The 18984-nt window shown below is 39.1% G+C and overlaps 1 protein-coding gene across 2 annotated transcripts; it reads left to right on the top strand.

The window, feature by feature from the left end:
- The first annotated feature begins 13032 nt into the window (after positions 1-13032).
- LOC122001623 (momilactone A synthase-like) lies at positions 13033-14053 on the top strand. 2 transcript variants are annotated; one of them, XM_042556476.1, is made up of 2 exons: positions 13033-13125; positions 13220-14053. In XM_042556476.1, the coding sequence occupies exons 1-2, from the start codon at positions 13112-13114 to the stop codon at positions 13992-13994; spliced, it is 789 nt and encodes a 262-aa protein (XP_042412410.1). In that variant the 5' UTR covers positions 13033-13111; the 3' UTR covers positions 13995-14053. The 2 variants fall into 2 exon arrangements, with proteins under 2 accessions (XP_042412410.1, XP_042412418.1); XM_042556484.1 differs by having other exon boundaries at positions 13105-13122.
- Positions 14054-18984: the final 4931 nt, after the last annotated feature.

Genomic DNA, 18984 nt, shown 5'->3' with positions numbered 1-18984 from the left:
TTTTTACTCTGAAAGTTGTCCCCGTCAACACAAAACTAAACAAAGAGCAGATATCCGAACAAAAGAGTATATAGGATGAGTACATGATAAAAAGAGGTGATCATGCAAAGAATATATACGTATAAAGCAAGTGAATGTGCGTTAAAACATGCATAAATGATCATAATATTTATGCACATCTCACCCCCAGACTTGAACCTTTGCTTGTCCTCAAGCAAAATGCTGCAAAATATGTTCATGAGCGCCTGGCAGTGTTTTATAATCTCTAGTGCATTTGCCTAACTCTATCAACTAGTTTCATTGATAAGCATGATTGTGGAGTAACCTAAGTATGGCCCAATCATAAGTTCTTTATGCTTGGTGCAATAAGTAACTCAAACTTTTCAAGTTTCAATTTTTTATCCTAGTTAAGTCGTCATACAATTGAGTTCTTAATGTTCCCGATGATAGGCACTTACCTGCCACACACTTAGTTCGTTGTCCTTGAATTACACAAGGTCTCAAAGGATACTACTCGGAATCAAGAGAAACATAACATTCATTTCCCCAGTAACCTAACCCGGTCTCAAAGGGGTGAATTATTAGTTTCCACTCATGACAACTATTTTTTTATCCCTTATTCAATTTTTTTTTTGGTGATAAAGAGGTGTAGTACTAGTCACAAATGCGAGATACATATGTTGGGATTTAGATTTTTCCAAATGAGCTTCCATGATCCGAGGTCATCCATTAACCAAAATGTAATTAAGAAATCACCATGGGAACAAAAGTACTAAACAATTTGGATGAATCATAACTATTTCTAAAATATTTCTACTATTCAAGCTTAAATACTTAAGTGTAGTGAAAATAAAATCCTTAAGGTTAGGCCAAAACCTATACCAAACTCCATACAATACTTAGCTTATTTCATGCTACTAAAGATAGAGAAAGGAGATACACCAAAAATACTAACACTATCTTGACAACACATGAACTAGAAAATGCTAGTCATTTTGCTATCGGACAAGTAGCAGAAAAAGTAGAAGGTTTGATGTTCTCAAGTATGCCTTAAAACTAGTTTATATATATATATATATATATATATATATATATATATATATATATATATATATATATATAGCAACATGAAACGAAAAAATAAAGAAAAGTACATATGAGATGCAAATAGAAATATGAAACTAATAAAATGCTAATAAAATATGTAAAGAGAAAAGAAAAACTCGACTCGACTCAGGTTGTGCAGACAGACACAACACCCCCCAGATTTAGACTTTTCATCATCTCAATGAAATTAATACGATGGCGGGGGTGGGGAATAAGGGGTTCCCTGATGTATGCCAGGGGGAAATCTAGGAATACCAGGAAGATGGCCAAGGTGTTGATGATATTGATAAAGGGCATCTATTTGTTGTCTAGTGATATCCATATCATTCTTAAAATTTCTCATTCTTTCTTGGTCAACCTCATAGTCATGAATGAATCCTGTCACCTGACTATGGAAGTCCCTAGTGAATTGAAAATGATCCTATACCTCCCTAAACTGGTCGTCAGATAACTTGAAGTGACCCTCCAACAATCGTTGTTGGATAATTTTGCTTCTCATGAAGGGAGTCTAAAGAGGCACGGAAGTCAGAAAAATCAAATCTAGAGGGTCCCGTACCATAGGCAAAAGAGTGTCTAGGAGGTTTCGGATGTCTGGAAGGGTGCGGGAATCCTGATGACGAGGGCTCTTGGTGGTACTCGGTTTCTTCTATAATGGAGGGATAGTCTCGAGATGTAAATCAGTAATCACCCTGTTCGCGTGGTTACGAACTGATGTGTGCTCGGGGCAAGGAAGGGGTAATGGAAAACCATTGTTCCTAGGGAAGGCAAACTCATTCTCATCCTGACAAATCATCTTCATAGCAAAACAAGAATCGATATCGATCTTGTCATTACCATGAATCACCTCTAATTCATCAAGCTCACAACCCAGATTGAATGCTATTTGGGTAATCAATCCACCAAACACTATCATCCCCGAAGATGCCTTAGCTGCCCTCAATAATGTTTGCCAAAAATGAAATCCAGAATCAAAATCTACTTTATTCAACATCGCCCAAGAATAGAGTTCTACCTTTCTAACCACCCCATCACTCTCTCCTCGACCAAAGATTATTTTGCTCATCACTCGGTGAAGGTATCTAAAGGTCAGGTTTTGCATGCGGGATGCCTTGGCTCTAGAGGGTTCATAAGGGTCCTTTGATCTGGTTATTGATGTCCAAAATTCATTCCATTTAATCTCATCATCAAATCCACGAGCACTACTAATGGGTAAACCAAAATAATTATTAAAATCACTAAAAGTCCACCGAATTTATTTATTCATCATCCTAAAAGTTATGACCCCTACGTAGTCATCCTTACAAGAAAATTTAACATCAATCAAGCTCAAAAATTCAAGGACTAGGCGGGGGTAAGTCGGTGCATGAGCGTACATAATATCATTCCAATCTAAAGAATTAATCATCCAATCTACATCATCTCTAATTCTCAGCATATCCATAGTAATGGGATCCATATACTTAGTGCATATAATTTTTCTAGCGACAAGGATATCATATCTAGCTTTTTGTTCATGATTTCTAAAAATAATATTGAACTCATTTTCGTTACCTTCGTCGCGTGCCATCCTTTTTTCTTTGTCTTTTGAAGAAGACGCCTTCCCTTTGCCTTTGTCGCCTCCCGGTGCATCTCCTTCACCAGATCCACTGCTTCCTCGATGAAGTCTCTTCAAGATCTGTGACATGGTGCAAGGTTTTGAGGGATTTCTTGTGGAGATGGGTCTTGAGGATGGGAGAGGAGGAGAAGGAAGGAAAATCGTGAAGTTGCTTCTCTCTTTCCGGATTTGTGGCTTGAAGAAGTGTTAGATCTAGATGTAGATCTAAGCAAAAATGAACTCTAGAGGTGGGAATTAGGGTTTAATGAGGTGTAGTAGTGAGGAGAAGACTTTTTGGGAGAGAAGGGGATGGAAATTAGGGCTTTTGGAGGAGTAGGTGGCACACACGGGTAGGGGCACGACCGTGTCTTATAGACACGGCCGGGTTAGGTGGGGTTCTGCCCCTTTGAGACGGAGTTAGGTTATTGGGGAAATGACTACTTAACTTCTCTTGAGATTGAGCACGCCTTTGAGACCTTGGGTTGATTGAGAAAGATGAAACAAGTGTGTGGCAGGTAAGTGCCTATCACCGATTACATGTCTATCACCGGAAACATTAGGAACTTATTTGGATGATGACTTGACTAGGACATAGATTGAAACTTGAAAAGATTGGGTCACTTTTTTCACTGTGCACAAGAGACTTATGCTTAAGTCATACTTGACTTGTTTCCATGATCATGCTTGTTAATGAAACTTTTTGATAGAGTTAGGAAAGTACATTAGGGATTATGAGTGCATTATAGAGCATATGAATTAATATTGTGGCATTTTTACTTGAGGACAAGAAAAAGTTTAAGTCTAGGGGTGTGATGTGCGTAGATTGTATACACCTGTTTAGTATATTTTGACGCACATTTGCATATTTTGTGCATGTTTTATCTATGCATTTTCGTACTTTCAGCTTTGCTTTTAGCATATTTACTCTTTTTGTTCGAATATCTGCTTTGGTGCATTTTCTGTATGCAGGAGTCGATTTTGGAGAAGAATTGATGTTCGACGCAAATTCTACAATTGAACGAAGGAGGAAGGCACCATCTCTGTTTACCACACGACCCTGTCATGGGGAGTTGCCCAGGCCGTGTGGTGATCCTCACCCTTACAGCACTGGCAGAATGAGGGAGTGTCCAGGTTGTGTGAGTATCACACGCAAGCATTCCCGAGCCAAAGCAGTGCATGGTCCTGTGTGTCACACGACTGTGCAACATTGCCAGAAGCCAAGAATGCCCTGGTCATGTCCTAGACATGGCCGTGCAGGAGTTCCAGAGCCAAAGGCAGAGCAGGCTGTGTAGATCTACACGGCTGTGCAAGCGGCCAGTAGCAGATCATGCCACGGTCGTGTGAGCATCACACGACCATGTCACCTGGGCAGTGAAGGGAATGGACCAGGTCGTGTGAGCTTCACACAGCCGTGTCTCGGGGTCGTGTGGCGCCCAAACCCAAGCTCTATATAAGGGTTTCTTCCTCATTTGAAGGGAGAACTCTCCCTTGGGAGAAATCAAGATTTAGGGCGTTCCTCCACCTTCCTGGAGGGATTTTTCGGCGATCTAAGAGCGGATTTTCAACAAATCAACTACGGGGAACAAGGATTGGATCCGAAGATGGTTCTTCATCGTAGATAAGCTTTTCTTCCTTTATCTTCTTGGATTTGAGATCAAGATGCTTGTATGCTTCTTGTCTTTGGATTTCTTTTCTTGTTCTATGGATTAGATCTCTATATTCTATATTCTAGGATGGAGGGAGTATTTATAATGTGAATTTGATGTAAACTCTTGTGGATTTGTCAATTTCCTATTTCTATGATTTTGCCCTGTTTGTATCTTTTTGATCCTGTGTGGATTGTTGTGATTGGGCTTGATTACCATACTTGATTGAATGTTTGGGTATCTTGTGGATCTTGTAAAGGTGATTCCTCACTCGATTATTCGAGGGACGTTTGTGACAGACAAGCCCGTGTAAGGACGTTTGAGGGATGATCTTAAGGGTGAAATAAGGGCATTCAAGGGGGTAGGATGGATTGGATGCATTAATCTTTCATATCTTGATGAGGTTGAGAAGAAATGAATTTCTATGTTGATTTTCCGAGGGACGCACGTGGCAGGCAAGCCCGTGTAAGGACAACATAGGAATCATTCCTAATTGATCATATTTAGGTATAGATTTCAGTCCTAGGCTGTTTGTCTATTGCAAAAGAGAACCGGCAACCTTGTACAAATGATGGGCAATTGAGGGATACGATTTGGTAGATCATCTACATTGAATGACATTACAAAGAAACCGAAACTCCTAGAACAACCCTTTTATCATAGCCTTTATTCTTATTTCTATTCTTTTATCTCTATTCTTTACTTTTCATAGTTGCACTAGTTTTGATAAATCAATTGATTAGTTGTTTAGCTAATTCGCGTTGAAATATCTTTAGTGCTTATATCAGTCCCTGTGGATACGATATCTTTCTTTATTACTGACGACGTATCCGTACACTTGCAGAACGTTAATAGGGGGGTAGAATTTGAAAATTATAAGTTTATCAAATTTTGCCAAACTAATGGATATCATCATAAATTTTTGTGTCCTAAAACCCCTCAATAAAATTGACTAGTGGAAAGAAAAAATAGGATATTACAAGAAGCGGCTAGAACTATATTAAACAAATATAACCTATGTAATCAATTTTGGGCAAAAGCAATAAAGATAGCTTGTTACATTCAAAATAGAATCTTAATAAATAAATTTTATAATAAAACCCCTTATAAAATATATTATAATAAAATATCCAACCTAAGTTATCTAAAAGTTTTTGGATGTAAAGTACACATATTAAACACTAAAGATTATTTAGGTATATTTACATCCAAATCAACAACTAACATCGTTTTAGGGTACTCCACAACTAGTAGGACTTATAGAGTCTACAATAAATGTACTCTAAAAGTTGAAGAAATAACTAATATAATTTTTTATGAAGAAAATAATTTACCTAACTTAATCAATGAAAATGATAATCAAAACACTACAAACATAGAAGATGATGAAGATAAAGAAATTAGACCTGAATCAAGTAAATTAGAAGAACCAAGTGTTAACCTTGACATAAGACCACCTAGGGTAAGAACCAATCACCCAGCTGATTAAATTTTGGGTGATCCAACCCTAAGAATTCGAACTCTACTGTCTTATAGAAATCTAACTCAAATATCTATTATCTCCAAAATTGAACCCAAAACTATAGAAGAAACCCTACCTGACTCAGATTAGATAATTGCAATGCAAGAGAAACTAGCCTAATTTAAAAGAAATCAAGTCTAGGAATTAGTACGTAAACCTACAAATAAATCCATAATTGATACCAAATGGATCTTTAGGAATAAACTAGATGACAAAGGAGAAATAATAAGAAATAGAGCTAGACTTGTAGCTAAGGGGTTCCACCAACTAGAAGGGTTAGATTATAATGAAACCTATTCACCTATAGTCAGACTTGAATCTATTAGAATGCTTCTAGCTTATGCAGCATATAAAGGATTCAAGTTATTTCAAATGGATGTAAAGTCCACCTTTCTAAATGGATTCATCAAAGAAGAAGAGTATGTAAATCAATCCCCAATACTTGAGGACTTAGACCACCCAAATCATGTCTTTAGGTTAAAAAAGACCTTATATGGATTAAAATAAGCACTTAGGGCTTGGTACGAATGACTATCAACATACCAAATATCAAAAGGGTTTAATCAAGGAAAAATAAACTCAACCCTATTTGTTAAAACCCTAGAAAAAGATATCTTTATAGCCCAAATCTATGTAGATGATATAATTTTTAGCTCAACCAATATTAAATTTTTAAAATAATTCATTAAATTAAAAAAAATGAATTTTGAAATGAGCATGGTAGGAGAACTTAATTTTTTTTCTTAGGTTTACAAATAAAATAAACTAAAAATGACATTTATGTCTACCAAACAAAATATGCTAAAGAGTTAATTAAAAATTTGAATAGAAAATTCTAAAAACATTAATACCCTAATGACAACCAATGTAAAAAATCAACTCTGATTTAGAAGGTAAACCAATAGACTTAAAATATTATAGAAGTGCAATAGAAAGTTTACTATACTTAACCGCAAGTCAACCTGTTATTATATTTATAATTGGTATGTGTGCTAGGTACTAATCATATGAACAAATATCACACTTAATAAATGTAAAAAAGAATACTTAGATACATTAAGGGAATACTAAGTGTACCTCTTTGGTACACTGGGACTAGTACATTTGACTTAATTAGGTACTTTAACTCAGACTATGCTGGGTATAAATTAGATAGAAAAATTATAAGTGGAAGCTATTAACTTCTAGGTCAGTGTCTAGTAAGCTGGTCCAATATAAATCAACACTATGTTCCTTTATTCACTACTGATGTAGAGTATATAGCCATGGGGGAATGTGTATCACAACTCTTATGGATGATGCACACTTTGAAAGACTATTAACTATAATACAAAAATATATAAGTCTTAATTGATAACATAAGTTCAATTAATTTAACAAAAAATCAAATACACCATTCATGAACTAAACACATAGAAGTTAAATACCAATTTGTAAGGGATCATGTAGCTAGGGTTGATATTGTAATTGACTATGTTTAGTCTAAGTCAAACCCTGAACTTGAGTTTAGTGCACTTAGAAGATAATTAGGGATGTGTATAGTATAGTAGGTTAATTTATAGTTTATTTATCTTTAAAATTCAATTTTTTGCTTTAAAAACCTATTTTCAAAATTTTTGAGTTATAAAATTAATATATGTTTTGAACTTTAACCCCCTATCCTTTCAAAATAAATATTTTCAAATTATACTATGGATTTAGGCTAGGTATAAATCCAGGTTTTACCCCTGGAAAGCATGATTCTATAGTTTTTAGGAGCCAGCATCACAAGGATCTTAGAACTACCCTACTTGTAATTAAAAATACTTAGAAAGGTGTGGGATTCTTAGGACTTTGTCTGGACTTCAGAATACTTATGTCTATGCACCAACATAAATCTGGGCTATAAATATCAATTCAAAGTGATCAGGTTAATGTTGGTGCAGAAAGCATCCGACGATTTAACCTAAGTTTTGATAATGGCAAAGGGTTCTAAGTTAAGGTTATTTGTTATCTAATGTGTGTGAATGAGTTTGCAGGAAAGTCCTAAGTGTACTTAGACAAAAGCCCTAGCTGCGGTTAGGTAGGTGGAAAGCCCTAGGGGGAGGGAACCCTAGGTCATAGGGGGTGGTAACCCTAGGCGGGAAGTCTTGGTGGGTCGAGGGCTTCGGGTAAAAGTCATTGAGTCGAGGACTCTAGGTGGAAATTCCTAGTGTCGCGAACCAGGTGAAAAATTGGGCGGATCGTGGAGCGAACGTCTAGCGGAAAGTCTTGGAGCCTCGGACGCTGAGCAAAAGTCCAGTTGGTCTGGAGGATCAACTGGCAACATGTAAATTCTCCTGAGTGGAGTAGGTGAGGGTGCGTTCCCCGGTGAGGGAACAGTAGGCGTCGGTTAGACCTAGGGTTTTCAGTCGGGAATCCGAAGTCAGAACCGGACAGTCCGGTAACTGTCATACATTTATGTTTATGTTATTATTATGTGCTAACTTTACGTTGCAGGATATGCTTGGTATTTTGGGACTAACATATCTTGCAGGGACAAAAGAGCAAGCTTTGCCTCGGATGAACAATACCCGAGGTGCCCTCCATGGAGCTTGGAGGCGCCTTGGGTGCAAGGACTGAGGAGTCTACGCAACGGAGATGGAGGCGCCCTCCAAAGGAGCTGGAGGCGCCATGAACCAAGGCGCGAGGGCACCCTCCATGGGATTGGAGGCGCCCTCAAGCAGATAAGGGGTGACTTCTTCAACACTCATCTTCGCTGCAAAATTGGCGGGGTTGAGGGTGCCCTCCAGGGTGTTGGAGGTGCCCTTAACGGGCTTTATATGGCAGTCTCGACCAGCAACAAAGAACAACACTTTTGAAGTAATCTTTCTTCAGCGCATTGCTAACGAGATGATCTGGCTGAGCTACAACAAGACACCGACTACCAGAAGCTTCAGTTTTATGATTCGTTTATGTCGGTATAATTTTCAGTACAAATTAATTGTAATATTCATTTGTAACCTTTTGCGAGATTATAGTTGTTGCCCAAAGTAAACGCTCAACGAGCGTGAGCCTTGGAGTAGGAGTCACTCAAGGCTCCGAACCAAGTAAAAACACTTGGTGTTTTTCTGTGTTTGTTTTACATTTTCGCTGCATTTACTCTTATCTTTCCGAAATGAAAAGTGAAAGCTATGAGCGCTATTCACCCCCCGCCTTAGCGCTTTTCGATCCAACAGTTAAGTCATCCTTTAGTCAAACTAATTGGATCACTTACTTAACTTGACTAACCAAGTGAACACCTCTACCTTATGATAAATAGCTAGTAGTTAAAGGTTAGACATTTCTTCTAAGGAAAGTAGAAGATTATTTTTAACATTTTTACAAAAATTACCTTTACTTTGATTTTTTTTTTCAATGCTTGAACTCTAGGATTAAAATAATTTTAAAGCTAACTACCCCCTTGAACTTAACGCACTTACTTAAAAAAAAATTTAAAGGCATTAATCAAGGGGGAGTTTTAAAACAAATTTAGAAAAAACATTCTTAAGTTATTTAGAGTTTTACAAAGAACACTATTTTTGATATATGTCAAAACGGGAGTAAAAGGAGTTAAGTATTTTTCAAAAAATAAGTTAAATATTCTTCAAAAAAACAAAGTTTGAAGTTTAAGTATTTTTTTTTTAAAAAAAGCAAGTTTAAGTATTTTTGAAAAATAAAGTTCAAAGTTTAAGTATTTTTTCAAAAAAGAAGGTTTTCAAAAAGTAAAGTTATATTTTTCAAAAGTGGCATTTCAAAAGTATAACTAAAGCTAAGTGTTTTTGTGTTCAAAGAAATTATTTTCAAAACTAAATATTCAGATAAAGTTTTTTTAAGGAAAAAGAAAAGCTAAGTTATTTTCAAAAAAAAAATTAAGTAACTAAAAATTTTTTTTTAAGCTAAGTATTTTTTTTTCAAAAGTTTTTAAAAGGCTAAGTATCATTTTTTAAAATAACTAAAGCTAGGATTAGCTAAGCATTTTCAATGGAATCTTTTTAAAGCTAAGAATTTAGCAAAATTTTAAAGTTAAGTTTTTTTTTAAAGCTAAGAAAGTGTTATATTTCAACTGGTAACTCTTAACTTAAAAAATTTCTTAGTTCTATTTCAATACTTAAAAACTTATCTTTTGAAAAAGTTTTTTTATGAAAATACTTACTTGTTCTTACTTGTTAGCTCTTACATTAACTTAATTTTGAACTGTATTGCTATAATAAAAAAAGAGGGAGATTATTGGTACAGAAATCACTAGATGATCGAACCCCTGAGTTTTGATAATGGTAAAGGTTCTAAGTTAAATATTATTATTGTTCTAACAAGTCTAACTGAGTGTACAGGAAAGTCTTACGGACCTGGTCTAAGCGCCCGGACCTTCGGACGCTCGAGTCAGGGCCTTCAAGGGAGCACGGGGCAGGAACCCGGACACTCCAGGCGCTCATAGTTTCTCCAGGCGACTGGACAGTCAATATTCATCTTCAAGCTGAGTTGGACCACAATGACTGGCCGACCCATGTTAGCGGTCCAAGCATCCGGAGGCGGTCCGAGCACTCGGACATAGATAAACTCCTTCGATGAAGTTTTGATGAGAACTCACCACGTCAGCACACTCCAGGCATCCGGGAGGGGATCCAGGTGTTCAGATGGGGCTATAAAAGGAGGGTTTGACTAGCAACTCAAATACAACTATTCGAACAACTTCTGCTCTTGCACGCTGCTCCGAAAATGACTCTATGATGCCCAAACGTTACTTTGACAACGACTAAGCTAAAGATCTCTTCCTTTAAGTTGTCAGTATTTCTTTTATTGTTCAAGTTACTTGTACTTAAATTCAATTGTATCTATAACTTTTTGATTGATTAGTGATTGTCTAACGAAAACATTCTCATGTACGGACCTTAGAGTAGGAGTTGTCACAGGCTCCGAACCAAGAAAAATTTGGCGTTGTGTTAGCGTTGTTTGTTTTCCTTTGTTTTTAATTCCGCTATGTTTACTTGATTGTATTTTTTTGAAAAAATCGCGAGTGCTATTTACCCCCCCCCCCCCCTCCCCCCTCTAGCACAACGATTCTATAGAGAGCATTAGTATTGGGCTAGGAAAGGGGTCCTTGGCATTAGCCCTCCGACGCTCAAGTCGGTGATCAAGTTATGAGGAGAAAATAGCGGAAGAATGTAACAACAAACGTGTAGAACTATAGAGAAGTACATACTTCCACCTATAGATGACGATCCCTCTTTTCTATGCACGCATCTCCAAGCATTTATACACTTTCCAAAGCACTCCTAAGAAAGGATACGTCATAAAGTGGTTCTGACATCTTTTTTTAAATAAGTTGGCAAATTTCTATGATTTGATGGCCTGAAAGCTTCTAAAATATGATTTGATGGACTGGCAAATCTCTATGATTTGATAGCCTGGAAGTTTCTAAAATATGATTTGTCTTGAGGGTATTCATTGAATTTTGTAGTATAAACTTCCAAAAAAGAGTACGAAACCGTAGGTTTATGGGGCCCGCGTTAGGTCGACCGACCACCACTCAAGAGGATCGCCAGCGCTGCCTCACTGAATGTAGTTAGTGACTCTGTGTGCATTCAACCATTCGATTTGTTACAAAGGAGCAGCCTATCTGATCGACCTGTCCGATCGGCCTACAGATCCGATGGGCATACAACCCCGACTAGCTAAGGCAATCGGTTGATTCACTTAAAATATAGCATTGAGGTTTGTCCGCCTTCCCAGGCTAGGCATGATATCCGACCGATTGAAAGGCTTGGTCAGTCACTCGTGCCCGACCAGCCGTTCAAGGCCCGCTCGGCCATGTAACCAATATGGGCACATCTTCGTTCTTGTTGGTGTCTTTGACAATTTCTTGACTTTGGCTGTCTCGTTAGCCGATCTTTCGTACCTTGAGCTGTGTTTTAGGGGATCTACTTTTATCATCGTATCAATTAGTAGTAGTAGTAGGCCAAGAGAAGTTTGATTTGATTAGCCATTAGTTTTGTTGTGTATTTTAAATTATTAATTTAAATTTTACTATCTGACTAATTCGGGGGGTCATCAGTCTTACCTTTAAAAAAAAACATCGATTATCATAATAAATTTAAAAGAGAAAGTGATAGTCATACACTGACTATATCACCATTCAAATACGGAAGTCAAATTTCTCACACCACACCCTCCACATCGCAATCTTTGATTGGAGTTGAGTTGAGTTGAGTTGAGTTGGAGCTGGAGCTTAGAGCTTAGAGCTAGATAATTGGTGGAAAGTGCAATATTCGAGGTAATGAATACTTCCAAGAGATAGAAAAAATAACACTGCGAACAAGAAAAGCAAAGAAAAGATAAAGGACACTGAAAAAACGATGAAATAGAGAAGACCGCTAACTAAGTGCTAACGACTTTTCTTTTTTAAGCTGGAAATAGAGAAGAACAGAAGAAGCCGAAGAAAAATAATTAATTAATTAATTAATTAAAAAATGATGGAATAGAAAAGGAAGGTTTGATTTGATCCATTTTTAGATGCAGCAGCGAGGAGAGAGGGAAGAAGATGTTTGGTTCGTTGTTTTCATTGAAGGCCTTGTAAGAAAAATAAGAGAAAATTAGAATAGAAACAGGAAAGAAAATGAAATCCGTATAAGGTGTAATGTTTGTATCAGACTGACCCAATAACGAACACTTTTAACCAATTGAGAAATAAAGATTTTAATTGAGAAAAAGAAATGTCATTCCCTCCAGCTAGACGTGGGACCAAGCCAGCAGAGGTAATCAATCACACTTTATTGTCCACTCCAAGTTCATATTTTCCATGTGAAGGTTGTTTGGCCTTATAGTCTAGTTTTTAACTCTTTTTGTATGGGATGATATCAAGCCAAGTTAATGATTTTTGGAGGCATTGGAATTTGACCGTACTGGATGCACCTCTATCTATGTTTATTGATATTAATTTTATATTTGTAAAGTCGAGATAAATATTTTTTTTTATGTGCTAGTCATTATTCTAAAGATTAGTAGATATCTGTGATTTACCTTCTTCGTGTTGACCCTAGGACAGATTGACAGGGGCGCTGGGACGAACGTATTCACTTTTATCATCATAATATTAATTTCATACCTTATTCTACATTTATATTTAAAAAATAATATTATTCCCACAAGGATGATACCTTCTCATATAACGGCCTACAAATACGGAAGAAGAGGGATCCATCAAACATCACCAAAATTTAATTGGAGATTAGTAAGATATCTTCAATGGAGAGGAGGAGGTCTTTAATTACTTTTAATCTGTTAAATTTTGTGTGAGTTTTCTGTCGCCTTAGTTAATCGATCGATTGTATGGCTGATTAATTGATTCATCAGGCTCGAAGGCAAGGTCGCCGTCATCACCGGCGGCGCTAGCGGCATCGGCGAGGCCACTGTTAAGTTGTTCGTCCGCCACGGTGCTCGTGTCATCGTCGCCGACGTCCAAGACGAGAAGGGGAAGACCCTCTGCGCCGGCCTCGGCTCCGACGACGTCGCCTCCTACGTCCACTGCGACGTCCGCCTCGAGTCCGACGTGATGCGCGCCGTGGACACCGCCATCTCCCTCCACGGCAAGCTCGACATCATGTTCAACAACGCCGGCATCATCGACCCCTCCGGCAGCAGCATCCTCGGCGAGGACGACACGACTGCGGTGTTCGATCGGGTGATGGGGGTTAACGTGCTGGGAGCGCTGCTGGGAACGAAGCACGCGGGGCGGGCCATGGTGGCGGCGGGGCGGGGCGGAAGCATCATAATCACGGCGAGCTTGGCGTCGGTGGTGGGAGCGCTGGGTCACCCGGTGTACTCGTGCTCGAAGCACGCGGTGTTGGGTCTAGCGCGGAGCGCGGCCGCGGAGCTGGGCAAGAACGGGGTGCGTGTGAACTGCGTGTCGCCGTCTGTGGTGGCGACGCAGATGACCGTGTCACTGTTTCAGGCGAACGAGGAGGAGCTGGAGGCACTGGGAGAGATGATCTCAGCTCTGAAGGGCGTAACGCTGAAGGCGGAGGACATAGCGGAGGCGGCGTTGTTCTTGGCCAGCGACGAGTCAAGGTTCGTGAGCGGCCACAATCTCATAGTCGACGGAGCCTCCAGCGTCACCAAAATATTCTAAATCCTTATCTTCTTCTTCAATAAAGTTTAAGTTTGAAATAAAGGATCGATCTCTCATCAGCTCCATTGATGTTCCATGAGTGATATTCTCACAGAATTTGCATGCGTAAAAAGGCTTTTGTTCTAGTTCGTAATAAAGAACATTGTTGTAGACTTGCAGGTAAATGCAAAAATATACAATCTTCATCATTAAACGAACGACTTTAACAAATCTTTTGAGTAAAAGATCAATTTGAAGAATTAAAGATTTGTCCAGTTTTGGAGTAAAGTTTGAGGAAAAAAAGCTTGCTTAAAAAAAAGTACGAAATTGCAATATCGGTGTTGAAAAAGAATGCACACATAACCGATTTATTATAGACATTGATGTTTCTTATATTTTAAATTGGTATTAATAAATTTTAAATCAACTGCATCACTGTATGACAATGGGTATACACATCAATTTCTTTTAATATCTTCATATTACAATTGAAAGTCCCGGGGATATGGTGCATTGGAAGGACATCTAATTATCACCCCAAATATTCTTGGTTCAATTTTTATTAAGTTTTATAATAACACACAAGAAAAATATAATAATTTAGATAAAATAATAATTAGTAGTATACATCAATAATAATTATACAGACGGCAATAATAAGTAACTTGATCAAATATTTGCATAGCCTTATTTTTTTCCTATAAAAAATCTAATCTTTCATCTATCCTTAGCTTCTTCATATCCATCTCGACTAGTTTTCTCCTATGTCGTCCGCCTTGTCATTTCATCAAACAACTATTGAATAAAAAAATAGAACTATCTAATGTAATATCCCGGTTCTGAAATTCTAGTTAAGTATGGCTTAAAAGGTTAGATGGTACTATCCATATCATCAAGGTGCATCTTCTTTTTCGGAAGCCCAAACTTAAAAACTCCAAAGTTAAACGTGCTTGGCTTGGAGAAATCTGAGGATTGGTGACCTCCTGGAAAGTTTTCCAGGGTGCGTGCGAGTGAGGACAAAGCACGCTGAAAGAACCTCCAGTGGTCTGTGGAGCTAGTCGTTAATCCGATGGGCAATTCTGGTTGCGTTTCCGATTCGGTCCGGGTGGGGCCCACCCGGGCCGGGGCATTACAGATAGTATCAGAACGACCTTGCGACCGTGAGTGCACTTGTGGCAGAAGCACCAAGGGCACCACCTAGCGAGGGAGATTCTGGGATTTGTTTGTGGTGTGATTTGTGGTTACACAACGAGGACGTTTTGTCTTTAAGTGGGGGTGATTGTAATACCCCGGTTCTGAGATTCTAGTTAAGTATAGCTTAAAAGGGTAGATGGTACTATCCATATCATCAAGGTGCACCTTTCTTTTCGGAAGCCCAAACTTAAAAACTCAAAAGTTAAGTGTGCTTAGCTTGGAGAAGTCTGAGGATGGGTGACCTCCTGGGAAGTTTTCTAAGGTGCGTGCGAGTGAGGACAAAGCACGCTGAAAGTGTTGGTGCGGGAAGCATTCGACGATCGAACCTCAGTTTTGATAATGGCAAAGGGATTCAAAGTTAAGATTCTTTGTTATCTAACGTGGTTAAATAAGGTTTCAGGAAAGTCCTAACTGCGGTTAGGCAGGTGAAAAGCCTAAGGGATGGTAACCTTAGGTTCTAGGGGGTTGTAACCCTAGGTGAAGGAAAATCCTAAGGGAGGGTAACCTTAGGTCCTAGGGGGCGGTAACCCTAGGTGGAGGAAACCCTAAGGGGCGGTAACCTTAGGTCCTAGGGGGTGGTAACCCTAGGTGGAGGAAAACCCTAAGGGGCGGCAACCTTAGGTCCTAGGGGGTGGTAACCCTAGGTGGAAGAAAACCCTAAGGGGGGTAACCTTAGGTCCTAGGGGGTGGTAATCCTAGGTGGAGAAAAACCCTAGGGGGCGGTAACCCTAGGTCCTAGGGGGCGATAACCCTAGGCGGAAAGTCCAGTCGGTCTGGAGAGCCAGACTGGCATAAGGTAATCTCTCCTGAGGGGAGTAGTTGAGGACGCGCTCACCGTAGAGGGAACAATAGGCGTCGGGTCAACCTAGGGTTTCCGGTTGAAAACCCGAAGTCAGACTCGGACAGTTCAGAGACTGTCAAACTTTCACTTTTATACTATCAGTTATGTTTTATGAGCTAACTTTGTGCTACAGGGTATTTTTGAGTTTAACATATCTTGCAGGGACCAAAGTGTAAAATTGACCTCGGATGAATAGTACCGAGGCGCCTCCATGGAGCTTAGAGGCGTCTCGGGTACAAAACCTGAGCTGGTTGTGAAGCAAGCTTGGAGGCGCCTTGAAGGAAGCCAAGGCGCCTTGGACAGCTTGATGAAGGCGCCTTGAACCTGATAAGGTTCGACCAGTTCAGCCCTTATCTTCGCGGCTGACTCGGCTCATTCAAGGCGCCTTGGTGAACAGTAGAAGGCGCCTTGAACACCCTTTATAAGGGATCTCGACCAGCAGCTCAATACAAGAAATTCCAAGTAATCCCTCTGCGACCAGCTGCTAACGACACGATCCCGAACTGCTGTGACAACCACCCGACGACCCGGAGCTCCACAACTTCAGTTTTTCTCACTGTCGTCGGTATAATTCAATTATTTATTGTTAGCTATTGTACTTCATCTTGTAATCGTTTTTATCGAGCTTATAGTTGTTGCCCACGCAAAGCGATCAAGGATCGCGGGCCTTCGAGTAGGAGTCGATGTAGGCTCCGAACGAAGTAAAATCCCCTGCGTCTTTCTGTGTGTTTATTCTTTGTTTATTCCGCTGCTTTAACTCTTACGCCTTTACGATTCCGATAATCGAAACAAAATAGTCGCGAGCGCTATTCAACCCCCCCCCCTCCCCTCTAGCGCTTCTCGATCCAACAATTGGTATCAGAGCCAAGTTGCTCTGAATTGGTGAAACCACCAATCAAAGCAGGGGGGTTACTTTTTGAAAACAAAATTAGATATCGTTTGCATTAAAAATAAAACCTTACGCCTTTCATTTTTTTCCCTCCAAAACTGTTTTCGAAAAATTAATTTTCATCTTTTCACAGTTGGTTGGAATTAATAAAATATCACGTTTAGCAAAATTCGAGATAATATTTTTTTAATATTTTTTTAATAATATTTTATTATTTTTTCTTGAAATTCGTGAAGTCCTATTTCCATCTTTTTCCCGCACTACTAATCCAAGACCAAGTCTTGGAACAAGTTTTATTGTGTTTATTTTGCGAGATTCCTTCTTAATGGCCTATGAAGATGGGTACGGCTCCACATGCCTACCTGTAATGCCCCGCCTCCTACTGACTAGGCTGTGGGGCTGAGCGTCACATTATGCTGTGCTAACTGTGCGGAAAACTGATCTAATTTAAATTTTAGTTGCTAACTGATAACTATTCTTGATTCTACATGTGCTGAAGGGTATAATCTAAAGGTTACAAGGTGTATCCTACATTCCCTATGGACTAGAAACTGATCTGCTAAGTTTCTTGGTCGAAACTGAACTTCCCAATCGATCCAGACTGAACTGGATCGATTGCTCTCTGTTGGATCGATCCATGGATCGATCCGAAGCCTTCATCGGTTGAGTTGAATCTGAACCGATCGATCGATCGATGCGCTCACCGATCGATCGATGATCGATCCAGGGCTTTCTGCACGGGACTATATTTGGATCGATCGATCAATCCAACATAAGTCAATCGATCCAATGATCGATCAAAACCTTTCGTCACGAGGAATAGCTTGGATCGATCGACCGATCGATCCGAGAGCATTCGTGCGAAGCACAGAATGCGTCACCGATCGATCCGTGCCTTCGTCACAGATCAATCGATCCATGGATCGATCGAGGACCCCCGATCGATCCATGGATCGATCGGAGTTTCTGATTTCGCACTGAAACTCTGATTTCAGCACTAGTTCGTGCCAAAATCTCACACAACAATTATACAATGCATGGAAAACATTCTAATATCTACTAACTAGCATTCTAACATGCCATAGTGCAAGGTTCATTAATTCATAGCATTTAAACCACTAGAAATGCATAAAAATGTCTTAAGAAAAGAAACTAAGTTCTTAATTTGCTAAACTCCCTAAGGATCTTCATTCCAGGTCCCTGCCACACACACCATCTCTGCATTGACCACCGGCTTCCTCTAGTCCATCTTCCCTTTACCTTTATCTGCAGTATAAGGGAAAGAAAGTATCTATAAGCTTTCGCTTAGTAAGAAACCATCTACCTCACAAAAACATGCATACGATGCATTTATGCTTTTAAAACATACCATTTGAAATATGTACTGATTAAACTAAAACATGGCATGCTATCAAACAGTACATGGAAATCAAGAGCTAAACATGGCATACTATCATCTAAAGCATATGTAACCAAAAGCTGAGCATAGTGTTATCATACATAACCATAAAAGAAATGAGCTGAACTGAAGCATAAACTGAGCTAATTCTAGCAAATGCTTAAGCTATACTGATCTCACCTAACTGTTTTGTGAGAGTTTAAAACTACATACATAATAGATGAAAATACATATACATGCTGCTGTTTGGGCCCGGCAACTGTACGTGCTATGCGCGCGTCCCTAACTAGACCCGGGTTTGCAAGTCCCGAATTTAGTAGGGTTTACTAGGTTATCTAAACCTAGGGACCGACTATAGGAGCCCAGCCCAATGGATATCTAATCCTGTACAGTGCCACTGAAAAGTAAAATACTGAATATAACTAATTATTGCTTGCCTTGCTCTTTCTAGGTTATCTGAACCTAGAGCTAGGTTATCTGAACCTAGAGGCGACTATGGGAGCCCACCCATTGGACATCTAGTCCTGCAAAAGCTGAAGCAAAGCTAAATAATCTGTAAAAATACTTCTATTGCATTTATTTAAGCTACTAAAATGCCTAAGTTGCATTTTACTGCGATAAACAATTTAATCGAACACTTGGTGTGCGCTAATTCACATCCCTTGTGTCGAAAGTCTATGTACTGCTA

Source organism: Zingiber officinale, chromosome 1A, assembly GCF_018446385.1.
Source record: "Zingiber officinale cultivar Zhangliang chromosome 1A, Zo_v1.1, whole genome shotgun sequence".
NCBI classification, from domain to species: domain Eukaryota; kingdom Viridiplantae; phylum Streptophyta; class Magnoliopsida; order Zingiberales; family Zingiberaceae; genus Zingiber; species Zingiber officinale.
The sequence above is the reverse complement of the archived record's forward strand: the minus strand, read 5'-3'. Positions and strand labels throughout refer to the sequence as shown.